This window comes from Myxocyprinus asiaticus, chromosome 42 (genome assembly GCF_019703515.2).
Source record: "Myxocyprinus asiaticus isolate MX2 ecotype Aquarium Trade chromosome 42, UBuf_Myxa_2, whole genome shotgun sequence".
NCBI classification, from domain to species: domain Eukaryota; kingdom Metazoa; phylum Chordata; class Actinopteri; order Cypriniformes; family Catostomidae; genus Myxocyprinus; species Myxocyprinus asiaticus.
Genome location: NC_059385.1, coordinates 12,041,371 through 12,067,067, shown reverse-complemented (window position 1 = coordinate 12,067,067; position 25,697 = coordinate 12,041,371). Strand labels below are relative to the sequence as shown.

The 25,697-nt window shown below is 36.4% G+C and overlaps 1 protein-coding gene across 1 annotated transcript in view; it reads left to right on the top strand.

Moving 5' to 3' along the window:
* esama (endothelial cell adhesion molecule a) overlaps positions 1 to 19,801 on the top strand; it is a 69,497-nt gene extending 49,696 nt beyond the window's left edge. Inside the window, exons 2-7 of the mRNA XM_051684345.1 lie at positions 8,281 to 8,423; positions 13,173 to 13,374; positions 15,119 to 15,274; positions 16,893 to 17,015; positions 17,550 to 17,679; positions 17,801 to 19,801. Of these exons, the coding sequence (XP_051540305.1) occupies positions 8,281 to 8,423; positions 13,173 to 13,374; positions 15,119 to 15,274; positions 16,893 to 17,015; positions 17,550 to 17,679; positions 17,801 to 18,266 (1,220 nt within the window). The 3' untranslated portion in view covers positions 18,267 to 19,801. The remainder of the gene's footprint in view (positions 1 to 8,280; positions 8,424 to 13,172; positions 13,375 to 15,118; positions 15,275 to 16,892; positions 17,016 to 17,549; positions 17,680 to 17,800) is intronic.
* The last annotated feature ends 5,896 nt before the right edge of the window (positions 19,802 to 25,697 follow it).

Genomic DNA, 25,697 nt, shown 5'->3' with positions numbered 1-25,697 from the left:
CAATCCGGGTGGTGGAGTACAAGTCTCAGCTGCCTCCGCTTCTGAGACAATCAATCCACGCATCTTATCATGTGACTCGCTTTGCATGACACGGCAGAGACTTGCAGCATGTGGAGGCTCATGCTATTCTCCGCGATCCACGCACAATTTACCATGCGCCCCATTGAGAGCGAGAACCACTCATCGCAACCACAAGGAGTTTACCCCATGTGACTCTACCCTCCCTAGCAACCAGGCCAATTTGGTTGCTAAGGAGACCTGGCTGGAGTCACTCGGCACACCCTGGATTCGAACTCACGACCCCAGGGGTGGTATTCAGCATCAATACTCGCTGAACTACCCAGGCCCCCCTAGTCATGTTTGTTATTGAGGTTTCTAATGCTAATGAGACTTCAATAGAAGGCATTAAATACAGCTAAGATCTTTTTGTGGATCTGAGAGACTGTATGTTCACAAGAGAGAGAGACCAATCAAAACACTCCAGAAAGTGCTCTGATAAATGAGAGAGGCTGATGTTGACACAGGTTCCCTACGGAGCATCAGTTACTAGTTTAATCTCTTATTAAGGCTTCAAAAAGAAAGAGAAAGAAAAAAGGGGAAAGAGATCTAGATTAGAAGACATTGAATTGTAGAGGCCCCAGCAAACTTATAGAGAAGTGTGTCTTCAGTCTTCATTTAGAGGTAAAAAGAAGCTCGAAACAGCTGAGCAACGACATACTGTTTGCAAACATTCAGAAACTGGCCACACCGCTGGGTAAGGCATTTGGAGGAACATTTAAATATGAGGACGCTCAAGACTACATGCAAAACATCAACTAATATGACATTAAAATGTGTTATCAATGACTTCATGCCTCATTCTATGAGTAGAATTCTCAAGAGATCAGTGTTTTTACTACTCAATGATTAATTAAAGTAATGTTTGCGCAATAGGTAAAGTGTAAATTGTCTTGTTTACATTTTGAATTAATTGAGCTAATGAGCTAACACGCTAATACGTGGCCATTATTACACACTGCTGTTGGATTTATTATGACACTGATACTACTGCAAAGATATGTGTATAAAAGAGTGTTAATGGTCAGAATACAGACAAAAGAATGATGATAATAGAGGCATATCTTACTTTGGGCAGATGTGTGAATGGCTTTCGCTGCAGAAGGCACATGAGTGAAGCAGCATATCAAACAACAAAGTGAATGGGCACTTATGAGTACTTGAGTAGATTTGATTCCTTTTGTAGACTTATTAAACAAACAAAAAAAATCACATGACATGTTCCTGGAAAATGTGTCTACTCGAACGATTACTGTAGGTGAATTTGCACCAGCTTGCTAATAAATCTGCATGCCGGTGTGTTCATGGTGACTGATCTTCTGACTGAACAGGGTTGAGCTATCAGCCTCAAAGTAGGTGGAGCTCAAGGTCACACCCACTGATGATGTTAAACAATGGCAATAAGATTGTTTAGCAGCCTGTAAAAAGTTTTCCTGAAAGTTCACCCCGGTAAGCTGAAACAAACTCAAAAACACCTTCTTTTTGGACAGATTTTGTTCTAAATGACATCTTACCAGTTAATTTTTTTCGATTTCATATGAAGGCCCTTAATGCACCCACTGATTCAGAATTAAAGATATATTCCTGGTTCAATACAAGTTAAGCTCAATTGACAGCATTTGTGGCACAATGTTGATTACCACAAACATTAAACTTGTTCAAGGTTCTTTAAAAAATAAAGAAAAATCTGAGTTACATTGAGACAATTACTGTACATTGGAAGTGGATGGAGCAAATCTGTAAACATTCAAATACTTACTGTTTCAAAGGAACTGTATAGCCACAAGACTTAAACATTATGCATGTTAACATGATTTCAGTGTGATAAAATCACTTGCTAACTTTTTCTGTGTAAAGTTATATCAAATTTTAAATCTTTGTTGCCATGAAGACAACGACCGTCAAAACTTCAATTTAAACAACTTTACAGCTCAAATAAAACAAATGTTTTAACAGAAGAATTAATGTGTTTTTTTATAAAATTCTAAGCTTCACATATCTACCTATCTAAACCCTCCAAAAATTGGCCCCAACACACAGTAATTGCCTCAATGTAACCTTTTTTTTTTTGGGTTTCACTTTTTAAAGAAAAGGAGGGACGAGTCGAAATATTTTGTTGTTGTTGTTGTTGTTGTTGTAATCAGCATTATGCCACAAATGCTATCAACTGAGCTTCACTTGTATTGATCAGAATATTCCTTTCAGAAGATCTGTTTTTCTAGATGCAGATATGGCTGAAGAAACATCTCTCATTATAGGCAAAAACTGCATATACAGTACGGATACTTGCATATTAACTATTGCATTAGCTGTGACAACATTACTGAGTTGTGTTGCCTGCCAGTCTTATTAGTGAAGTGCAGTGAACACCCAAGGTTTTTTTTTATAACATTTTACATTTGCAGTTCATAATTAAAACAAATTATTAGTGTTAGTATAGTACAGTATTAGTACAGGCCAGAATGATGTTTGATGTTAGCCATGGTTGAGTGTTTGCTGCCCTCTTCTGCTGTTTAGGTATGGATCAAGAATGATCTCAAAAATAATATATATATAAAATACAATTCATAAGTGCACAGTACAATTCAAATTCTCAATCTGATTTCATAAATTCACAATACAATTCATAAATACACAAGTGAGAACACAGATATTTCCCCGACTGCCCACACAAATACATCTCACTTTAATAAATTCAAAATGTTTTCACAAATCTGTGAGAAAATGTGCATAAAAATGTGTGAATGTTTTTACATTTATTAATGGATTGTTGAATCTGCATTTTGTCACATGTGGATCGCTTTGGATTTGTGTGTGGCTGTTTTTGAGACCTTCCTGCCAGGTTGCAATTCACAAATGTCTTTTTTTTTTTTTTTTTTTTTGGAGAAGTCCTCTTGAGCCAATCACATTGAGATTTTAATCCACCAATCATAACACACCATGCTGATCTGACTTGAGAAGCATAACGTTGCATTGTTTTTCGCAATGTGCCTGCATTAGTGCACATCGAGGGACATTTTCAGCATTTCAGCATGGCAGCAGATTTTCTCATGGGATTTTATAACTCATAATATATTATGAGGTTTGTTTTTGATAATGAAGTGTGGCATTTGCAGAGCTGCAAAGCTAATGCTAATGACTGGTAGCCACATATTCTGAAGAAGTCAGCTATCTTTAAAATGAAGAGAAACATATTTTAACTCTAGTGTTTGTAGGAAGGTTGTAGTAATCACAGGTTCCACAAGAGTTGGGAAAACTGAATAATTCATTTTTGCCTTGGTTTGATAAATGTAACTATTTCATTGGTTTCATTAAAACAACCTACGTTTTAATTATGAAAAAAGAGTTTTGCAATCACGTTATATAGATTGAATTTACATTATTTTAGCCAGAAAACCATAGGTACCACATTTAAAATTACTAGTAATTGAAAGGAAAATGGTACAATTTTAACTTTACACCATTATGTCATGATTATTCAGTGATCTGAGTGTATGTAAAGTTAACAACTACTTGATTTCTATATTTTTCTTTTAGTAACAAAAATCGAATACATTTATGCATGTAGAAGGATTGTTTTATTGACAACCCCTACAGCTTGTCATCCTGACACAACATCAGCACAGTTATTTGTTTAAAGCTCTGATATGTTCAATAAGGTCTGAATGGCTTTTTTTATGTGTGTGTGACAGTGGATGTGGAGAGGGAGGGGGGGCATCCAAGATTTAAAATTATAATAAACACTCTTACCCACCTTATTGAACTTGGGCTGCCTCTGAAATGTGTTGCCAAACTACTTGGATTCTCTTGAGCAACATTGTTTAGGAGGTTGGCTGACAACAATATGTCAGTAAGAGCATTGTATAGTCAAGTCAAGCTTTATTATAAGACCAAGGGGCAATTTTTGGTGCAGCATAAAAAATTTGTGAACATATAATACAAATACATTAAAACATTCATTACATCAAAACACAACATTCAAACATCTTACGAGTTTAAAAGCCTTACAGCAGTGGGGATAAAGGAATTCCTATACCGATTACTTTTAAGTCTAGGCATACTATAATGAATACCAGAAGGAAGCACTACGAATTTATGAAACAGTGGGTGGTTAAGTTCACCAAGAATGGCTCTGGCTTTCTGTAAAACAAACCGTTCAAAAAATATTTGATAATCCAGTCTGCTTAACACCTATGATTTTAGCACATTGATTGACAATACCATTCAGTGTGTTAAGATGTTTAAAATGTAAATGACCATACCAACAGCAGGTTGGAAATCAAAGTACAGATTCGATGTAAGTTTTATAATACATACTCATAAGAGTCCTATTGATATTAAAAGAAGAGAGTCTCCGTAGACAATGTAGCCGCTGCTGGCTTTTCTTGCATAATGCCTCAGCATTTGCGTCAAAACGTAACTTGTTGTCGATGATAGTTCCAAGGTACTTGTAACTACTAGCCCATTCCACCATTTGACCTTTTATGTACAATCTTGGGAAATATGGACAATAGGGCTAGATCTAAAATCAATTACCATATCTTTAGTCTTTTGTAGATTTACTTGCAAAAAGGCATTGTCACACCTTCTCATAAAATCATTGACCACTGGACCATGACATGTCTCATCCTTATTCAACAAACTAACCACAACAGTGTCATCTGCAAATTTTAAAATAAACCTATCTATGTATTTGCTCACACAGTCATTAGTATACAAAATATAGAACAAGGGTGAAAGAACACATCCTTGAAGTGAACCCGTGAACTTGTAAGAATGTCTGAAAAGTGTTGTTTACCCTGACTCTCTGTGTTCTATCAGTTAAAAAGTCTAATAGCCACCCCCCTATCTTAAACTCCAACTTAAAATTTGAAATCAGTTTCTTTGCTAAAACATGTGGCTGAATTGTATTAAAAGCAGAAGAAAAATCAAAATGGGTTTTGCTTCCCTCCGGATGTTTCACAATCATATTTAACAAGGTAGTTGAGGCATCCTCTACTCCCCGTCTAGCCTGATAAGCAAACTGCAAGTGATCTAACAGACTTGGTTCTTCAAGCAGAAGTTCATCCCTGATCAATTTCTCAAACATTTCATCACCAAGGATGTAAGAGCAACGGGTCTGAAATCATTTAAAACTTTAGGATAGCTCGTCTTTCCTACAGGCACAACGATGGCCTCTTTCCACAATTTAGGTATTTTCTGAAGATTAAGCGACTTCTGGAAGATATTATAGAAAACAGGACCCAGCTGAACAGCACCTGTACTGATGATGAGCTGGCGACAGGTGAAGAACTCTATACTAGATACTGGATAACGGATGGTCCGAGGGGCTCTCCTGGCACAAGTACACCGTGTGCAGTGGGACGGAGTGCTTGCATCCAAGTACATGGTGCATATAGACACCAACCACAAACTAATCAGGTATGTCTGCCTGCCATTCTTTATATCACAATTGTAATGTGTATTCACATTGGGGGAATGATTGCAAAGTACTTTCAGTGTAGTTAAGTAGAGTTAACAGCTGTTTTGTGTGACAACATTAAAGGTTGGCAAATATATAAGTTTCTATTTTAATACATCCTGTTACCTCAGTGTAAACCCATGTTCACTCACAGCCTCACTCCAAATGGGTGTCAGAGCGATTGATGTTTGTTACCTTTAGGTACATTATCTGTAGAATAAATATTAACAGGTGTGAATGTAAATTCATAAAACATAATACTTCTTTAAAGACAGAGTGCAAATAACACAAAAAATCGAATAACTATCTATTCCCCCAAAGATTGTGATGTTGTACCTAATAAAACATGACATCCCTTGAAACATTGAAAGTGCCAAGAAATAAATTGCTCACAAACATGACATGTATTTTCCCTGAGAACACACTGTTGAGTTCATAGCATCTCAAGGTGTTGAGTCAGAAAGCCAGTGTAAATAGCAGTAGTGTGTATTTGCTGTACCTGAAAATGAGAGATTTTTATTTTTACCAACTACACTGAAAGTACTTTGCAATCATTCCCCCAATGTGAATACACATTATAGTTGTGATATAAAGAATGTCATGCAGACATACCTGATTAGTTTGTGGTTGGTGTCTGTATGCACCATGTACCTGGATGCACACAATCTGTCCCACTGCACATGGTGTCCTTGTACGAGGAGAGCCCCTCGGGCCATCCGTTATCCAGCATCTGGTATAGAGTTCTTCATCCCTGTCACCAGCTCATCATCAGTACAGGTGCTATACAATGCTCTTATTGACATATTGTAGTCAGCCAACCTCCTAAACAATCAGCATGGCATGTTATGATTGGTGGATTAAAATCTCAATGTGATTGGATAAAGAGGACTTCTCCAAAAAAAAAAAAAAAAAATGCTATTTGTGAATTGCAACCTGGCATGCAGACATACCTGATAAAACACGTTTTTGAAGGTCTCAAAAACAGCCACACACAAATCCAAAGCGATCCACACACGTGACGATTTGCAAATGCAGATTCAACAATTCATTAATAAATGTAAAAACATTCACAAATTTTTGATGCAAATTAATTCAAAAACTTGATGGAACATATTTGTGTAAACATTTTGAATTTATTATATATTACAATATATATACATATAATATTGATGATTCTGGCTCCATATTTAGGCTGTATGACAGTGACTGTTTGCAGTTGACTCTAAGTAGGATTAGCTGCAGCCCAGAGATTTGCAATAGGGGGTGGAATCTCCAAAATAGGGTGGGGTAACTTCAGAAGGGGGTGGGGGTTACTCCAGAAGGGAATTGGGCCAACTTTAAAAGGGGACGGCACTTCCACACATGGTTAGGTTTAGGGAAGGGGCTCTGTATATCTTTGCTGGTGAATTCCCACCCCTTTTTGGAGCTCGGTCTGCAGCTATAACCTTCTCATTGACTCTTCGCTAAGCTCCGCCCCCCTTGAAAAAAAAGCATAATTTGATAGCGATTACACATCAGATAACATTACTGCAGCACACTTATTGTGGTGCCATGAACTCTTTATTTACTATCACCTCTTATTTCACCTGAATCAATACATGAATTAATGTTAAGTTTTTAGCTTAAATTTACCTTTGAGCAGATTTAGGTGTCCTTGCTGATGTTATACATACTCATTTGGGAGCGAAGACTGACACATAGTTTCATCCAAAGCATGCTCTTCTCAAGAAAGTTTTAAAAAGAAAAAAAAAATCTGTGTGTATCCTCTCTGTTTACCTCATGTCACTATTATAAGTGACCTGGCAACAATAATTTTCACATATTTTTGAATAATTTCTATAAAATTATTTGTGGTAAACAAAACCAAAAGATTTTAGTATAAATCTGGAGGGAACACTACCAGAGATTTGGACCTTCCCCCTTGACCATTAAGATGAAATGTTGATAAAGATTTTCTGCGAAAGCAGATTAGTTTGAATCTTTTAAACATCATAATGCGTTTTAGTTTTTATCCAGCACTCTTACAGGCTACATTTCTGAATGGACCGTAAACAATGGCTTTATATTGCACGGTTGCACCACAGGGTCAGTCAAAGCAATTACTCTGTCCCTGTAGATAGTTTCTAATCAGGCTAGCACCAGCCTGCAAACGTAACAACATACAGAAGAACAAAATGTCAGAGAAACAAAAAACAAGTGCAAGCTGGATTCTTGTTGAAGGATTAGTGGGTTTACACTTAATGGAGGGGGATTCGACATACACATGGCTTTGAGGGGCATTGCAGTAAGGAAATGCTACTCGGGGTCCATGGACAACATTTTTGTCTCTCTCTCTCGCTTTACCTTCCACTAAGCCTGAAACAAGATGCTCACCATCTGCGTCACAAATTTTTTTTTTGCCCCTGCTGACTTTCATCTGAAGTCCTGAAAGACGAGAGGATTTGAGCAGATTCTCTCATATGAGTCTTTGCGTGTGGTACGTATCTATTTCTCCGGGAGCCGAGCCGAAGCGCCCTGGCCAAGCTGGCGGAACAGACTGACAATAAGGACAGCTGGATTCAGCTTGTTTACCTCCACTTGGGGGAGTGTAAGTTTCTTGTGGATATATTTGAGGGTGTTTCAAATTAGTGCACATGGACTTGTGGATTATGAAGGACATACTAACACTGAGTCCGTCAACGGGTTTAAATGTCAATGTTTTGTGGTTTACAAGTTGTTAATTGATCTTTCTTTTAATTTTTCCTCTCTCTCTCTCATCGCAGGTGACCTGGCCCAACTTCAGCTGCCTCAAAAAAATGTAGAAGTAATCCAGGGAAAGATGGTAGTGCTGCAGGCTTCTTACACTGGTGCTGAGATTCAGAAAAATACTGTCGTCTGGAACTACATGTCCAGCAACACAGAAATGGTGACTTTCATTTGTTAGATATGTGTTTGGTTAGTTGATAGGAAATTTGAAGCCCACTTTAAGTGTTATCCTACAAAATATGCATTATGTTGTAACATCTAAATTAAGTGGTTTTATTCAAATCAAAAATATTATAACAAAACCAATTTTAAGGGTTGGGTCAAGTAGAAATAGCTCCTTTTATAGTAACAACTGCAGGTTAACACTTTTTACAGTCCAGTGACTGCATTGTCCTTTTGTGTGATATTGTTTCATCTAAAACTATTTTTTTTTGTTCTTTACTTATTCTTGTACAATTAATATACATACACTATTAATTACTTATTATTAATTAAGAGACTACAAGGAATATTTTTACTATCAAAAGATTAATTTGGTACACAGCAGGACTACTTAAAGGAATAATATACACAAAAATTAAAATCATGCATCATTTACTTACCCTCATGCCATCCCAGATGTGTATGACTTACTTTCTTCTGCAGGACACAAAGATTTTTAGAAGAATATCTCAGCTCTGTTAGTCCATACAATGCAAGTGAATGGTGACCAGAACTTTGAAGCTCAAAAAAGCACATAAAGGCAGCATAAAAATAATCCATATGACCAGTGGTTGAATCCATATCTTCAGAAGCGATATGTTAGGTGTGGGTAAGAAATGCATAGATATTTAAGTACTTTTTTATGATAAATCTCCACTTTCACTTTCACTTCCACATTCTTCTTCATTTGTTTTTTGGTGATTCACATTCTTTGTACATATTGCCACCTGCTGGTCAGGGCTGGTCAAAGGTGGAGATTTATAGTAAAAAGGACTTAAATATTGATCTGTTTCTCAACCACACCTATCATTTCACTTCTGAAGACATTAATTTTATCCACTGGAGTCATACGGATTACTTTTATGCTGCCTTTTATGTGCTTTTTGCAGCTTCAAAGTTCTGTCCACCATTCACGTGCATTGTATGGACCTACAGAGCTGAGGTTTTTTTTTTTTGTTTGTTTGTTTGTTTGTTTGTTTAAACTTCATTTGTGTTCAGCAGAAGTCAGTCAGACAAACTCATCTGGGATGACATGAAGGTGAATAAATCCAGGGCTCTTTTAAAAAACAAACAAATTGGGAGCACAGTCAAAAATTTAGGAGCATAGTTGTAGTCCAGTTTTTTATAGCGATGGTAAAGTTAATGTGCCACAATATAACATGCACAAAAAGGCATGAGAAAACTGAGCTCATCAATTATGACTAAATTCAGGAACATAGTGTTAAGTCATGACAAAGGAGTTATAAACCAAATTTAATATTTTCAGTTAATTTGACAGGCAGTCTGCAAAAAAACAACAGCAGCTCATGTTAACCTGTTTCACCTTGTGAACATAAATATATAAAAATACAATGGTCAGTCTTTGAAGTGTGGTCCTCTTAAATGTATTTAAGAACTCTAAATTGACATCTGCACTGTTGAACATAATAAATGCTCCTGTCACACAATGTGCAACAATCAGATGCTGCATATTTTAGTTGGCCAGGCTTTGTAAACTTTTAACTTTTAAAGTTAAAATTGAAATTTGCTGCTTTTCATTTCATTCAAGCTGACTAAAACGCCTAACACAAGTTTATCGCACTTGACTGAAGGGATGAAAATCAGCCAGTCGCAGTGTGGAACGTAACTTCTGCACAGTGTAAATGCATTTGGGAATTTTTATTACGATTGTACTATACAAAACTTAATGAGTTTTAATCTAGGGTCGGGGATCTTTAGGCACCTCACAATTCGATCTGATTCTGGGAGTCACAGTCCGATTTCAAAACGATTCCTGATACATCTAAAAAAAAAATTCTTATTGATTATTCTGCTGCGCAAAGGCAAAACACAGTAACTTCACATTTTGATCAATATTGAAGTTCTTAGACTGTAAATTCCCCTGTGACAGACAGGTCTTGCTCAACTATAACCAGGTTTTGAGAAAATTGCAGTAACTACAAAATCCACACTCAAATCAAGTAACTCTTTTGTTGGTGTACTGTGCAACCTTTTGTATGGCAGTATTGTCATTATAAAAAGTGATCAACACTGACCTCCTTACACAAGAAAATAAATAGGAAAATACATTTTCAAAACACAACACTATTAAATTAAATAATTCAGCTGATTGTTAAATAACTTTTATATCTTTAAAGCATTGTTAATCATTTTTATTTAATAGTATTACATTTTTAATTAGAATAAATCTATCCAAGGCCTTTTTTTATTTGAACTATAACTACAGGTTGGTGCTCCAGATTGATTACATGAGATATCTGCTTCTGTGAGAGTGCAGATGTCAGCTTCTCCTTTCCTCACCACAGGTGAAAAAGCAGCACAAATAGCGGTATTATTATTTAGAAAATCTGTCAAGCATCTCGTATCCGCTGTTCCATCTGTTTGCTCTGCAAGTAGAAGTCTCACCTGCTTAACATTTATCTAACGAGCTGTCAGGTGTGCGTGAACTTCCCGAAGAGAGAAAGACCGGCAATGTGCAACAGCAAATGAAAGAGCACAAGAGTGAAAGACATTGGGAAGCAGCAGACAAAAAAACGAATTGGAAAATAAAAACATCACCCACGTCTCCCGAACCGCTGTCTCATCATTATTTTTTTCATTGTTGTGCAAATTAACGCAATAACAAGCGCAAGCTCGTGTTTCATGTTTTTTGTTGACATATAATCAAGAGATCACCTCCCTTGCCATGTGTGCGAGTTTGTGAATTAATTTTGAGATCGTAGCTTCATTAGGAGATGAATGGTGTGTGGTTGATGCATCCAGTCTGCGATCAGTTTTGTAGGATGTGCTTGGCTTTAGGATATGTGCGTTTCTAACATCTGTCTCTGGCGCACACATAAGCGCCACTCAGAATTGATTAATTGGAGAATAGATTTTTCTATAATAGACCCTACTTCAATCAGGTCACTCGAATATGCACCTACATATTTTTTCAGTTGCACACTGTAATTTTCCGTCAAACTGTAGAGCCCTGAAATGATGAGAGAATTGTAATTTTGGGTGAACTATTCCTTTAAGTGAACTGCAAAAAATGCAATTACTGCAAAAAAAAAGTGATATAAAATTATGATTTATTTAGACAAAGTAAGTAATGTTGGCCAGTTACAGCACCTGAAATATACACTTTCCTTTCTATATAATATTTAAGTTCATGGAAATTTTTCTGCTGATATGAAGACTTTTAGTGCATTAAATTAAGGTACTAAAACTATTATAACAACATGGAAATTAACTTCCAGAGCTCTAGAAATTAGAGTCATAGGATTTTCAGATGTGATAGATGTCATTAACGCTTAATATTGGAAATGAAAGCAATAAATCACAAGATTAAGTGTATTATTGTGATTTTTATCATCGTGAAGAGGTGTTATTTTTACACCACATGCAGAGCAGTACAATAAAAGGAAAATGATTAAATAATGATTAAATAGTTTATATTAAATTTACTAACATTGATACTCAACATAATTCTTTCACCAACTCATGTACAGTAGTTCAGTCCATAATGATGCTTTATAGTATTAGATTACATCTCAGTATGTAACATGACATGTGAGTAATGTAATATAATGGCTATACCTGCTCTTCCTGGTTCCACGGGCTCTTGAGTTCCAGAGTGTGGCAAAGGTCAAGAGTGCACATGAACTTCATTATCCTACACACTTATGTCTGACTCGTGTGAACATGTTTCCAGTTTAGCACACCATCAAGGATTCTGCATAGATTTATAATGAAATCCGATAATGTTATGTCAGTCCAAATTAGATTTCAAAATGGTCTGGAATTGTGGGTGGGATTGTAGTCATTTGTGAATTTTTGTGCAGATGCCAAAAAGTTCAGAACCATCTGTGCATGTTAAGATTTGGATTACCAATAGAAGATACTTTATTGCATATTATTTAAGAACATGCTTTTCTGTTCAAACTGTTATGAACTGATAATAATACAAATGTGCTAAAAGTACCTCTCAAAAAATATTCTCAAAATACCTAAAAATATTCTCAAGATATCTTTTATTGCCTTTTGACTTCCAATTACATAATTTAGTGTTTCGTGCAAGTTAAGCATGGCATCACAGCAGACCACACTCGTATGCCTGCTCATCTTACCTTAAGAACTCTAATACAGTGATTGAAATGTCCACTCTTGGCAGCAATTGTCTTTCATTTTGAATGACATGGCATCTTATTACTTAGTAAAAAACAGTATTATCTGCAGATTGTAATATCCTACTTCAGTTGAGATTAACTCCGCACACAGAGGGTTCAGCTGATGTGATGAATCCTTTAGACCTGCCCACAAATTCTGTCTCTGCATCAGAATGATTATAACTTGAACTTTCATGAATCATTATTCTTTTTGTCATTAAGCATTAATTTTTTATTTTATACATTAACTGTTTTGCAAACTAGCTTTTGTAGATTTTCTTTTACAGTCTTCGGAAAAGCTGTTCGAAAATAATCTTTATTTTTACGATTCTATTTAGTGGCGCAGAAATAACACACTTCAGCTTTAACTATTGAGATGGAATTTGTACTGAATTAGCCACGCCTTACAAGATTTTGTATTGTAATCTGAATTGGAATGACAGAAAGAGGAGCACAATAACACAAAACACAGAATATCATTAGTCCAACATGTGTTAAAATCATCCATGCCATATTTCTAATTACCTCCCCCAAACCCCACTCCCTCTCTTTTTCTTTAGGTCATCTCGTATGTTGGTGGAGAGTTAAGTCAGGGCAGAGCCCAGTTTTCAGGTCGAGTCGGTTTTACCCATGCAATGCCCAACACCAACCTGTCCCTGTTTATCAACAACACAAAAGCGTCAGACTCAGGACGGTACATGTGCCAGGTGATCATCCCTGGGGTTCCAGGACTCACCGGAGAACTGACCCTCAATGTGAAAGGTCCGTATGTACTGCAACATTGTGGTGCACCCATGAAAATTTTCAAAAGCATGCATGCCTAAGCACGTAAGTTGCATAAACTCACACATCATCCCCTAATTCTCTTTCAGAATTAGTAGACACAGATCACACACAATCACACATACATTGGTTGAAGTGTTTCCCTTAAAGTGCATTTATGTTTCTGGACATTCAGTGCCTTCTCAAACATATCTACCTACCAAGGTTGGGCAAAATTATGAATTTAAGAATTGGCTTCCTTTCAATTTATGAGTTGGAATTTGAATTGGAATGAAAGGATGAGGAATTTACTGAAATTTAACACAATCACAAGTTCTGCAACTAAACAAATAATTGCATCATTAATTTTAACAAACAATGCCTATTTATTTTTATGATTAGTTATAATTTGACATTTTTAAATCTCTAAACCAAGTTCAGTACTGTCAGAACAAATAACAGTATCGATTAAAGAAGAAATTTACATATTAAATCATTTTTTTAAAATCAGTACAAACAGTGGCAGATTTAGGCTAGGGCCACATGGGCAGTTGCCCAGGGCGGCATCTTGCAGTGGGGTGGCATGAGGCACCCCAACAGACCCCCCTCCCCCTTTGAGGGCGTGTTGCAGTGGGTTTCGCCCAGGGCGCCATACAAGCTAGAACCACTACTTTTTTTGTTTTTTTTTTTTTTTTTTTTAATTTGGAATGGCCAATTCCCAGTGTGCTTTTAAGTCCTCATCCGGGTGGCTGAGGACGAATCACAGTTGCCTCCATGTCTGAGATCATCAGCCCACGCATCTTATCACGTGGCTTGTTGAGCGCGTTGCCACGGAGACATAGCACGTGTGGAGGCTTCACGCCACCCACCGCAGTATCCACGCTCAACTTACCACGCGCCCCACCGAGAACTAACCACATTATAGCGATCACGAGGAGGTTATCCCATGTGACTCTACCCTCCCTAGCAACCGGGCCAATTTGGTTGCTTAGGAGACCTGGCTGGAGTCAACTGAATACAAATGTAATAAATATGATGGAAAAAAAAATACATAAAATGTGTATATATATATATATATATATATATATATATATATATATATATATATATATATATATATATATATATAAACTAAATACAAACCGCAAACATTTGTTATTAATAAAGACCCTTTGTCTCTGTTTGTTAATATCATCTATCTAATGTTTCTAGAAATATCCCATATGTTGTATGTATTATAACATTTATGGGTAATTCATACACTCAAAAAAGAATATGAAAATTACGCATTTCAATTTCATAACAAAATTCCAGCAATTTGAATTGAGAAATTCTTAACAAAATAAAATAAACTAAATATTTTATGTTTTAAGTTAACGGTGTTAAAAATTACACAATTCGATTTGATGAAATTTTGTTATGAAATTGAAGTGCATAAATCTTAAAAATAGGTTACTATTTTGTGTATTGGAAAACTAAACTAAATTAAAAACTAGACCCGCGATCATATGTATTTCTTTGAATAAAATTTTTATTATATTTCCTTCAATTCAAATACTGAATTTTCAGTCCTGTTTGATGCCTGAATACAAATTAAAATTCCAGAATTCGGATTCCAAAGGGCATTCTTAATTCAATTCTGAACGGTGCACAACCCTGCTGCTTACAAATGTCTTCACCACTCTAAATGTTGCAGATTTATGTATGTTACTACACATCACATGACCCACCCTGTCTCTTTCAGTCCCTCCCTCTGTGCCGGTGTGTCAACTACAAGGAAAGCCAGTTCTCAAAGAAAACGTCACTCTCACGTGTAATTCCGATGCTGGTAAACCGGCCCCCAAATACAAGTGGACAAGGACCAGCCCCACCTCAGAGGTCTTCTTTTCTCCCTCACTAAGTGAGCCTACCTCCAGTCTTTTTATTTTATTTATTGATAATCTTATTGCCATGTTGTGTCCCTCTACCTAGAGGCACCTCCTAATTTTCACCATGTTGACAATGTTTTTGTAATGCACAATTGGGGAAAAGTTAGGGGCTGAGATTAAAGTCTTAAACCATATAATAGCTATTATGTAAGTTTTGATTCACTGGATATCCACAGGAATAGATATGTTCTTAGCCAAAAAGCCTCTTTAGGGTACATCAGATGGTGGGCCTGTATTTTTAAATATGTTTGTATGGATTTTGTTTTTGTAAAAGGAACCAATGTCAGTTAACAAGCAAGGTGGCACATCATTGCGTGCAATAGGTGCAAGAAGTTTTGAGGTGCATCATTACTTCTGAGTGGCAGTAATCTTGTTAATAAGATATCTGAAATTTCCTTCCCCATGTGAGTTCTAGAATAAAGTTTTGTTTGGAAATAGTTCACCTATTAATGAAAATTCTCTCATCATTTACTCACCCTCATGCTGTCCAAGAAGTGTATGACTTTCTTTCTGCTACTGAACACAAACAAACATTTTAAGAAGGATATTTAAGCTCTGTGGTCCTCACAATGCAAGTGAATGGTGATCAAAACTTTGAAGCTCAAAAGCACATAAAGGCAGCATAAAATTAAACACTCCAGTGGTTAAATCCATGTCTTCAGAAGCGAGATGATAGGTGTGGATAAAAAATAGATTCAATATTTAAGTCCTTTTTTACTGTCAATCTCCATTTTCACTTTCACATTTTTCTTTTGTTTTTGCCGATTCACTTTTTTCGTGCACATCACAACCTACTATGCTGGCAGCAGAATTTATAGTAAAATTTATAGTAAATATTGACCTGTTTCTCATCCACTCCTATCATATTGCTTCTGAAGATATAGATTTAACCACTGGAGTCTAATGGAGATATTTTTCTTTGTGTCTGAAGTTCCAAAATTGTCAATAAACCTACTCTTCAGCACAGTTCAAGTTTATATTCTACTTATTTGCTCCGCAATCTCTACGCAGGCTTTGGCTCCTGTATTTAAGAATGACCAGAGCAACATCCGAGATGCCATGCAATTATATTGATCTGCTAGTTTGTCCAGTTATGAACAGATTATTCAGTCACATGACTTTTTTTGATCTGTGTTCATATATAAATTCTACTGGAGTTTGGCGCATATCTTCTATCTAAAAAGCAAAAAAAGTATACCCACTTCAAGCAAAGTTTTACATTTACATTTCTGTTTTATGAACATTTTGGAGATATTATTTGCATCTTGGTGTTTCTATCCAGCATTTTTTATGCGATATCCCAACATTTGCATAAAAATATGTGGATGAAAATCCAGCTATTACTCGTCACTGTGTTCAACACCTGTATGTCTTTTTCTTTCTTTTATTTTTTGGGTGAACTATCCCTTTCATACTTTATTGGTTACTATTACACCTCGTGCTTCTTCATCCAACTCTGCAGGTGTTTCAGATATTTTATTATGGTTCTGATTTCTGGCTTCTAAATATCTAAATTTAGATATTTTTTAGATATTTTTGTGTTTCATCAAGTTAGTCTGACTTTAATCTTACACAAATCTTGTGTTGTAGATGAAACAGCAGGAACTTTGAAACTGAACAATCTAAGCAGTAACATGTCAGGAAAATATGTGTGCACTTCATCCAACTCTGCAGGAGAAGAGACATGCTACATCAACCTTGAGGTTATCACCTGTATGTACTGCTTTTTACTCATTGCAGAAATGTTTGGTCTCTGTCTGTATGTATGACTTTGTGTAGTCCATTTGTCAAAAGCACAATGCTTAATATTTGGTGACTAAAGTAGTCTAAAGATGAAGACTTTGGTATAAATAGGTGTATGATGTGACATTCATTTTCAGATCTATTAAATTATTTAAGAAAATTGCGATACAAAAAATGCAATTCTCATAAAATAATTACTTAATTATTTGTACCTTGAAAAATGTGTTTGAAAATTAATGATTAATTGAAAAGTTAACGATTTAAGTTGTGTACACAATTATTCAAGGTGCAAGGAAGATACTTTAATAAGTTTTACTTTCAGAAAGTCATTAAATAAATTTTTTTGTAGGAAATGTAATAAAAGTTTTTCAAAAATGAATGAAACCAATTTAGACACAAAGATTACATTTCTACAAATTTGAACTAGATTTTAAACTTAAAGGACAACCTTAAGTCAAAGACCCATAAATATATTTTTATTATACTTTTTTTTTTTTTGTACAGCGACCAATGCCGGGGTGATCGCTGGTGCTACGGTGGGTTGTGTTGTGGGTCTTATTCTGATCATTCTCTTCTTCGTCTTCATGTGGACAAGAAGGAAAGACACAGAAGAAGATCTGGCCAATGAAATCAAGTAAGACGATTAGTATCAAGTAGTTCTTTGTTGTTACATTAGAGAGAATGAGGCATGTATGTTTATTCATGTGTGGATAAATCTGAGAAGGATGGATGCTAACTATTGTTGTGTGTAACAGGGAGGATGCTCAGGCCCCCAAACGTGTCTCATGGGCCAAGAGTGGCACTGGATCCGACATCATCTCTAAAAATGGCACCCTGTCGTCAATTCACACCAGCCCGCACCCACGGGACATCCACAACCACCACCATTATCCTCACTCTCACCCGGCTTCAGACACTGCTTCCATCATCACGGCTACAGGCAGCACAGCCGGGTACCGCTCCCACCCACCAGGCGATTCCACCCTGGAACGCACATTGCCAGGGTACAGCTCCAACACCACCCCGCCCCGTGGGCTCTGGGGACCCCCAAGCACCAATGGAGGCTCCCTGCACACTTCAATGCCCCGGACAGCCTCAGCCCAGCCTCAGATTCCACGTCCACCCATACTGCCCATCACGGTAACTGCTGCCAACATCTCCCGCATGGGAGGCGTACCCATTATGGTGCCAGCTCAAAACCAGGCTGGCTCTCTTGTTTAGGATTTTGCTGAACCTCTGAAGGTAAAGAGAGAAGAGAACCGTATATCTGTGGTCCCACAAACTGAAGGACATTAGATTTGTCGGAAAGGATGAATTTGCAACCGATAAACGTATTGACCCTGTATGGAAATAATTTTCTTTATTTACATTTTTTAACATTTTTAATATAAGTAATGTAAACAAATATATGTAAAGATGTTGACGTAATAATGCTCATTTGATTGTTTTATACATTCATTGTCAGATTTTTTTAAAAAAATTCTCCAAAGTATTCCAGAAAAGCCTTTACTTGCTGTAAAGTTGAACTTTGTTATACACTGAACAACTAGACACTGAAAAAATGGTTTTACTTTTTTTTTACTTCATGAAATGAACGACTCTGCATTTATTATTTTTGTTACTGTTACTGCTTTGTTGATTGTTCTTTTGCAAACGAAAGATGCTAACTTGCCTTGATAAAAGCAAATGAAAGGTCTATGCCATATCATTTACTGACTCCTTTTGTTTGTCATTTCGAATAATTACGTTTACGTATATTTAAAGGGAATGTTGCGGGTATCCACTTAAAGAGTGATGTTATATCATTATGTTGCTGTACATTTGCCTTTAAATAATTTTGGCCAAATATATTTAGAAACTAATATGTCATTAGCTCTTAGAGATATATGGTAGCTCTCTTTTCAATTTAGAAGTGTTCAATTTGGATGTTGTTATTTATATTGTGGGGAAAAAAATGTTTTGTACTCTATGATGCTATTTTACAACTTTTGTTAGTACTGATAATATACACAGTGACTAAATGGACATTAGATTCCTCTACCTTACTGTTAATAAGGTATTTATTTCTCATTCTACGTCAGTGGTTATCATTTCACCACAGCAAATATGTTGATTTTTATGTGACATAAATATGATTTTTCTCCAAGGATAGTATACTGGATATGAAACCAAAGATTTCCTGTTGAATGGTTGTCAATATAGGGCAACTCATTACAATTGCAGAGTTTCCTTACCAGCTTAGATCCACTGATAACTTGCTGTCATCACATTTACAGCTGAGAGCTGTTTACCCCAATAAAATTAATTAAGAAATAAGTGACATACCGACATATACTAATGTTTTAAGGCTGCATTTTGAGGTCACAAGAATACTTCAAATCAGGCCAATAAATCACAATATCATATCTGTAAGTATGCCATATTACTGTATTTGTTTCTTAATTTACCAGATAATTCATTAATGCTCATAAATGCTGTATTTCTTCAAGCAAATGCTTGTATTTACTAAACCGTGCAACTGACTGTTTTGAAAGCACAAAATCTTCCATTTCATTAGAATTTCATTTTCTTTTCTCCCCCCCCCCCCCCACAAAGACAGCATTTCTTGTACATGCTAACAAGCAATATATTGGCTGTATTGTCAATGACTGTCATCTGGAGACTGGAGAAACTTAGACTGCTTTGTATATAGGACATCTACTGTCGAAGGACATGAAAACACTTTGTATTCATATTTTTGAATAAAAGAAACTGGCTGGGAAAATGCAGTCTTTAATTTGTTTTACAAAAAAAAAAAAAAAGTATATCAATTTAATATAGCATTATTGTTAACAGTAGTGACTGGCAACCAGTACTGTAGCTGGGGGATGTGAGTGGGGGATAAGCCCTCTATTAAAGGAATATTCTTGGTTCAATATAAGGTTAGCTGAATCGACAGCATTTGTGGCATAATGTTGATCACCACAAAATATAATTTCGACTCGTCCCTCCTTTAAAAAAAGAAAAAATCAAGGTAACAGTGAGGCACTGTCAATGGAAGTGTATGTGGAGGGTTTAAAGGCAGAAATGTAAAGCTTATTATTTTATAAAAGCACTTCCATGAATTATTCTGTGAAAACTCATGTATTATTTGAGCTGTAAAGTTGTTTAAATTATAATTTTTTACAGTCGTTTTAGGGTTTGTTGACATTACATCATCATGGCATCGTCAACGAAGTTATAGCCAATTTTACAACTTTACACAGAAAAGGTTAGTCTGATTTTATCACACCAAAATAATGTTTATATGCATATTGTCAATGTCTTGTGGCTATACTTTTGAAAAAGTGAGTATTTTAATGTTAAAATTGGCCCACATTCACTTCCATAGTAAGTGCCTCAATGGAATCCAGATTTTTCTTTTTTATAAAGAGTCAAAATTTACTTTTGTGGTAATCAATATTATGCCGCCAATGTCAACTGAGCTCAACTCAGTAGGGGTAAAATCTTTTCACACCCTTACTCTTCCAAATGTGAACTGTGAGCTACATTGTGATTGGTCAAGAAGGAGTTCGATTGGGGGGCCTGGGTAGCTCAGTGGTAAAGACGCTGGCTACCACCCCTGGAGTTCGCTAGTTCGAATCCCAGGGCATGCTGAGTGACTCCAGCCTGGTCTCCTAAGCAACCAAATTGGCCCGGTTGCTAGGGAGGGTAGAGTCACATGGGGTAACCTCCTCGTGATCAATATAATGTGGTTCATTCTCGGTGGGGCGCGTGGTGAGTTGTGCATGGATGCCGTGGAGAATAGCATGAAGCCTCCACATGCCCTACGTCTCCGTGGCAATGCGCTCAACAAGCCACATGATAAGATGCACGGGTTGACAGTCTCAGACACAGAGGCAACTGGGATTCGTCCTCCGCCACCTGGATAGAGGCAAATCACAATGCAACCACAAGGACTTAAAAGCACATTGGGAATTGGGCATTCCAAATTGGGAAAAAAGAAGTCTGATTACATACAGGCTTGATTGCAGGTACCCTGAATGTCTTTGTCAAATGTACCCAAATCTGAATATAAAACCTGAATCAGTGTATTAAAAAAATGTAATGATCTGAATTCGTGCCACATACATTTGAATTTCAAGTTTGATGTAATTCAAGATCAAAACTGCAAATTCAATTTCAAGTAAATATGTTCAAAGTCAAGTCCTAATATTAAAGTTCAAGTCCCAATGGCACATTTCATTCCATACTCTTCAGTAGTCTCAGTTTGAATCTTTGGATTCAAGTGCAAGTGTAAGTGCAATTGTTATTCAGTCCCACCAGGATTTTGCGGCCCAAAATGACAATTTTCTGCAGCTTTTCTCAAATTTTGCGATGCAATTTGCGGAATTTTTGGATGTTGTTTTACAGTGCAAACTCACAGCTCATCATTATATATCTATGTAATTGTGTTAATTACATTGTAAATGCAATTACATGTAAATATTTTAGTGTACAATAACTGAATAGGCAGTTAGCAAGAAAAAAAAAAAGAATTATACAAAAATAGGCTACCATACATTTAGGTGAAACCTGTGGGTATTGGAAGACCCTTAATTCTTTTTGTGTCTAAATTTTCTGCCTCAGACAATGCAAGAAAACTTCTCTAAGTTTAAAATAGTCGTGCAATAAATCTGTAAACTAAAAACACAAATGAGGATTCATTAGGCCTGTTGCAATTAGAACAATGTGGAGGAGACTAGGTGGACACACTTACTGTTTCAGTGGAGATGATACAAAGGCAGCTGTGCACTTGGATATGTTGCGACTGCTTCAGGCTTTTCAAGCATTTGTTTTGCCGCTGTCAAACATGAAGGAAAGCGATGGGACTCCCTCAGATTTACACCAGTAGACCCATGTATTAGTAGCCTACAATTAACAATAGAACTCTTCACAGAAAAACAATAAATACAATCATTAAATTCATTACATTTACATCTAGACATATGGGTTTGTGGTACCCTACATCTTATTCTTAGTAGTACTGTTGTGCAAGTTTCACATCTGCAAATATTGCAGTGATGCAGGCTTTACATTATAAGGTTGCAGCAAGTTCTTTTGTGCAAAAGACATATTTTACGAGTTGGCTATTTCCTATGATTTCGTTCGAGTTCGTTCGTATAAGTTTGTATGATTTCATCACGTGCAAATGCCTGGATGTCTAATGTGGAAGTGTGAGTTTCACGCACGAGCGGTTAAGGACATGCTTATTAATATTATGTCCTTACCCAAACCCCTTCCCTAAACCTAACTGATCAGTAGAGCATGTAAACATGATAGGAAGCTGTTGTGTGTGACAGAAGCAAGTAACTGTCGCAAACGATGTCCAGCGATGTCATTGGCTGTAGTGAAAGTCATAGGAATTCATACAAGTATACGAAGTAGCCAAGTTAAGAAAAGTCGTATGAATCCTTATGATTTCGCTGTGAGTGTGTGTAGGTTATTTCACACATTCTGGCATTTCACGAGTATACTTGCACAGAAACCTTTCAAGTTCACTATGTGTTGCTGTAGTCAGTTCCCCATGCTGGTAGAGGCTATTCAAGAGCCGCACCAGACTGTGCGCCCCGCATACAGTTGCTATTGTTCTGTGGTCCGATCTCTATTTCATAGAAATTGTGAAATACTGTATGGAATCAACTACTCACCCATTTCTGAGATCAATATGCAGTAGCAATTTTGCTAGATAATTTCAAAGCTATATACCCCTTAAGAATTACTTTTGAATAGTAAAATAATTGGATAGTTCAGCATGTCCAAAGGCAAGATGACAAACTTGTCCCAGCTGTCATCTGATTTTAATAACATGCATAAAATACATACATATATATACACACACACACAACAGTTAGTTCCGGTCCTCGAATCTGATTGGACGAGAGACGTTCCATAAGTAGTCTCACACCATCAGCACTCAGACGCTTCACTGTGTGTATCACTCCGCTTGTGTTCCTTCTGTTCTAAACTAAAGTGTAAAAGCAGTGCAGATGAGTTAAGAGCTACTGTATATCTGTCTCTTTACATTTAATTTTGTGACATTACATATTTTATCCAGCAGGTGAAGGCCAGTTTGTGATGTGAAGTGAGTCAGTGTCACTCAGTGTATTCATTCAACAGCACTCTGTGATTGCCCGTATTACTACTACACTTCTAAAGCTAGCAAATAGCTTTAAACGGCTTTAAACTAACAACTTAAGCATTAAGGCTCATCACAGCTGAGAGACACAACAGACTGATTAATTACACAAACTCAAAATGCTTACCTCTTACCGAACTTTCCATATTGAAGAATCAAAATGGCGGAGGAGATTGCGGTTTCTATAGTGAAAGACTCTTGTGCACTGGCTACCGGGAAATAGAGGGGAATACCTCACTTGGACGGCTATTTTTCCACTGAGAAAATAGGATGCATTTCACCAAAATGGCATTATCTTCAGAAAGCTGACTAACACACTACAGCACCTCTGCTTGGGAGAGACAGGTGATCGCACACCTCCATATCTCTCTCTCTCTCTCTCTCACACACACACACACACACACACACACACACATCCTTGTTTCTCCAATAACATGTTAGAAACAGCCCAAGCTGTGATACTGGTAGTTCTGAAGTGAGGTTTTTGAGAGGCTTGGATGCATCATTTGGTTTGAACCAGCAACGGCAGATTCTGATCCATCACGTAAGAAAGAAGTTCCATGTACAAATGTGTTTTTTGTGACCGTACTCAGTTCTTTCAGCTGTTGTATATAAGCATATAATATTATAATGTATTATAATATTATAATATATTATAATATAATGCAATATCACACTCGCAGTCATGCTCTGTGACACTAAATCAGCAATCAGAGTGCCGTAGGTAATCACAGCAGTGCTGATATAGGGTCATATCGCACTCTTGCTCATGTGATATTGGTTAAATATATATATATATATATATATATATATATATATATATATATATATATATATATATATATATATATATATATCCAAATGTTTATGTGTAGCCTATACTGTATATATTGTTTGTATATTAACGGTGAATGATCGCGAGAGATGCAAATAATGGTGACGGATCACGAGGGAGATGCTTATGACTGTGATCCCCGAGTGACAGGCGCATAGATGTGAGGATGTAAAATTTGTCTTTTGAAATGGCCAAATTGGCAAAACACTGGTGTGACATGGACTCTGAGCTGGAATAGGTCAAGGTAGAACAGAAACTGGCTGTTTCATCCCATCAGTGCTTTTTCACAGTGCTCTGGAGCTAAATTGGACTCAAACCTGGTGACTCAAGGCACGTCTGGAGCAAAGTTAATAAACTGTGCAGGACATCACATAATGGACAGTTATATGCATGACTTTGGAATAACCCTGAAATTCGCAGAGGTAGAACAGTGGTGTTTTGGAAACAATGGCATCCATATTCTGAACTGTTGAAAAAATATAATATTGGGGACCGAGGGAATTTTTGGAAGTATCTGCAGACTAGGCACTGTGTCAAGAACAAAGTCAATGTAAATGATAACCCTGTGCATGCCTATCTAAAGTTGCTGCATGAAGCTCAGACATCTTCGGTGTGTTACAAATCAATGCTCAGGGTAACTGCAGACACATGTAATAATCTGAAAACAATATGGCAGAAAGATTTGGGGATAAATATTAATGACAATGATTGGCTGGACATTTTGTCTAATGTGGGTAAGAACATAAGAGAAGCAAGGGGAAAATGTATCCAATACAAAATAGTACATAGACATTACTAGACGCCATCTAGGCTTTAAAGGATGGGGATAGTGGGAAATAATTTATGTTGAAAGTGTAATAAAGAGGAGGGCACGTAAGTCCCAAAGTCCCAAATCTGAAGGACTGGATTGAGGGGATGATCAAAATCACCTCATATGAGAGTATGCTGGGGAGACTGCATAATGAGGGGGAAATTTTAAAAAAACATGGGATAATTTTTGGTAGCACATTAAAATGGGGTAAAGAAGAAGGACGGTTCAACAACTGTTTAATTTCCATGTACTTTGATTTTGTTTGCATTCCTTTTATTGTGACGAATGGCTGAATATTTAAAAGTGATAATGGATGTGGAGATGTACCAAGTTCTGATTGTTGAACAATCGGCTACTAAGTAATTACATTATTTGTAGGATTGATAATATCAGCTATTAGAGTTAACAGGTAAAGTAAATGTGTTTTTAATACATAAAAACCCCTCCTGCAATGAACAAGCATATTAAAATTGTGGGTGAGTGATAATTGTATTAAACTGTACATGACTGACCTCTAGTGGACTTTTGAGGTATTGCAATTAAACAGCAATTCAGGCTTGTACATGGTTGTTCGACATTTATTGGAACTATAACTCTGCAAATACTTCACATTCCTCCATGTCCCTTAGTAAACAAGAAATATATACATTAAAGATATAAGCACAAGGCATGAATTACAGTTAATGTTAATAAAAAAACAAAAAAAAACAAAAAAAAAAAAAACAATGGTTTTATTAAACAAATGGTATATTTTCAAAGAAATCACATCATGAAGAACTTTATATTTCATACATAGGATGAAAAATACAATTCTCAGGTTACTCAAAATGACAAAAGGGTAACACTTTA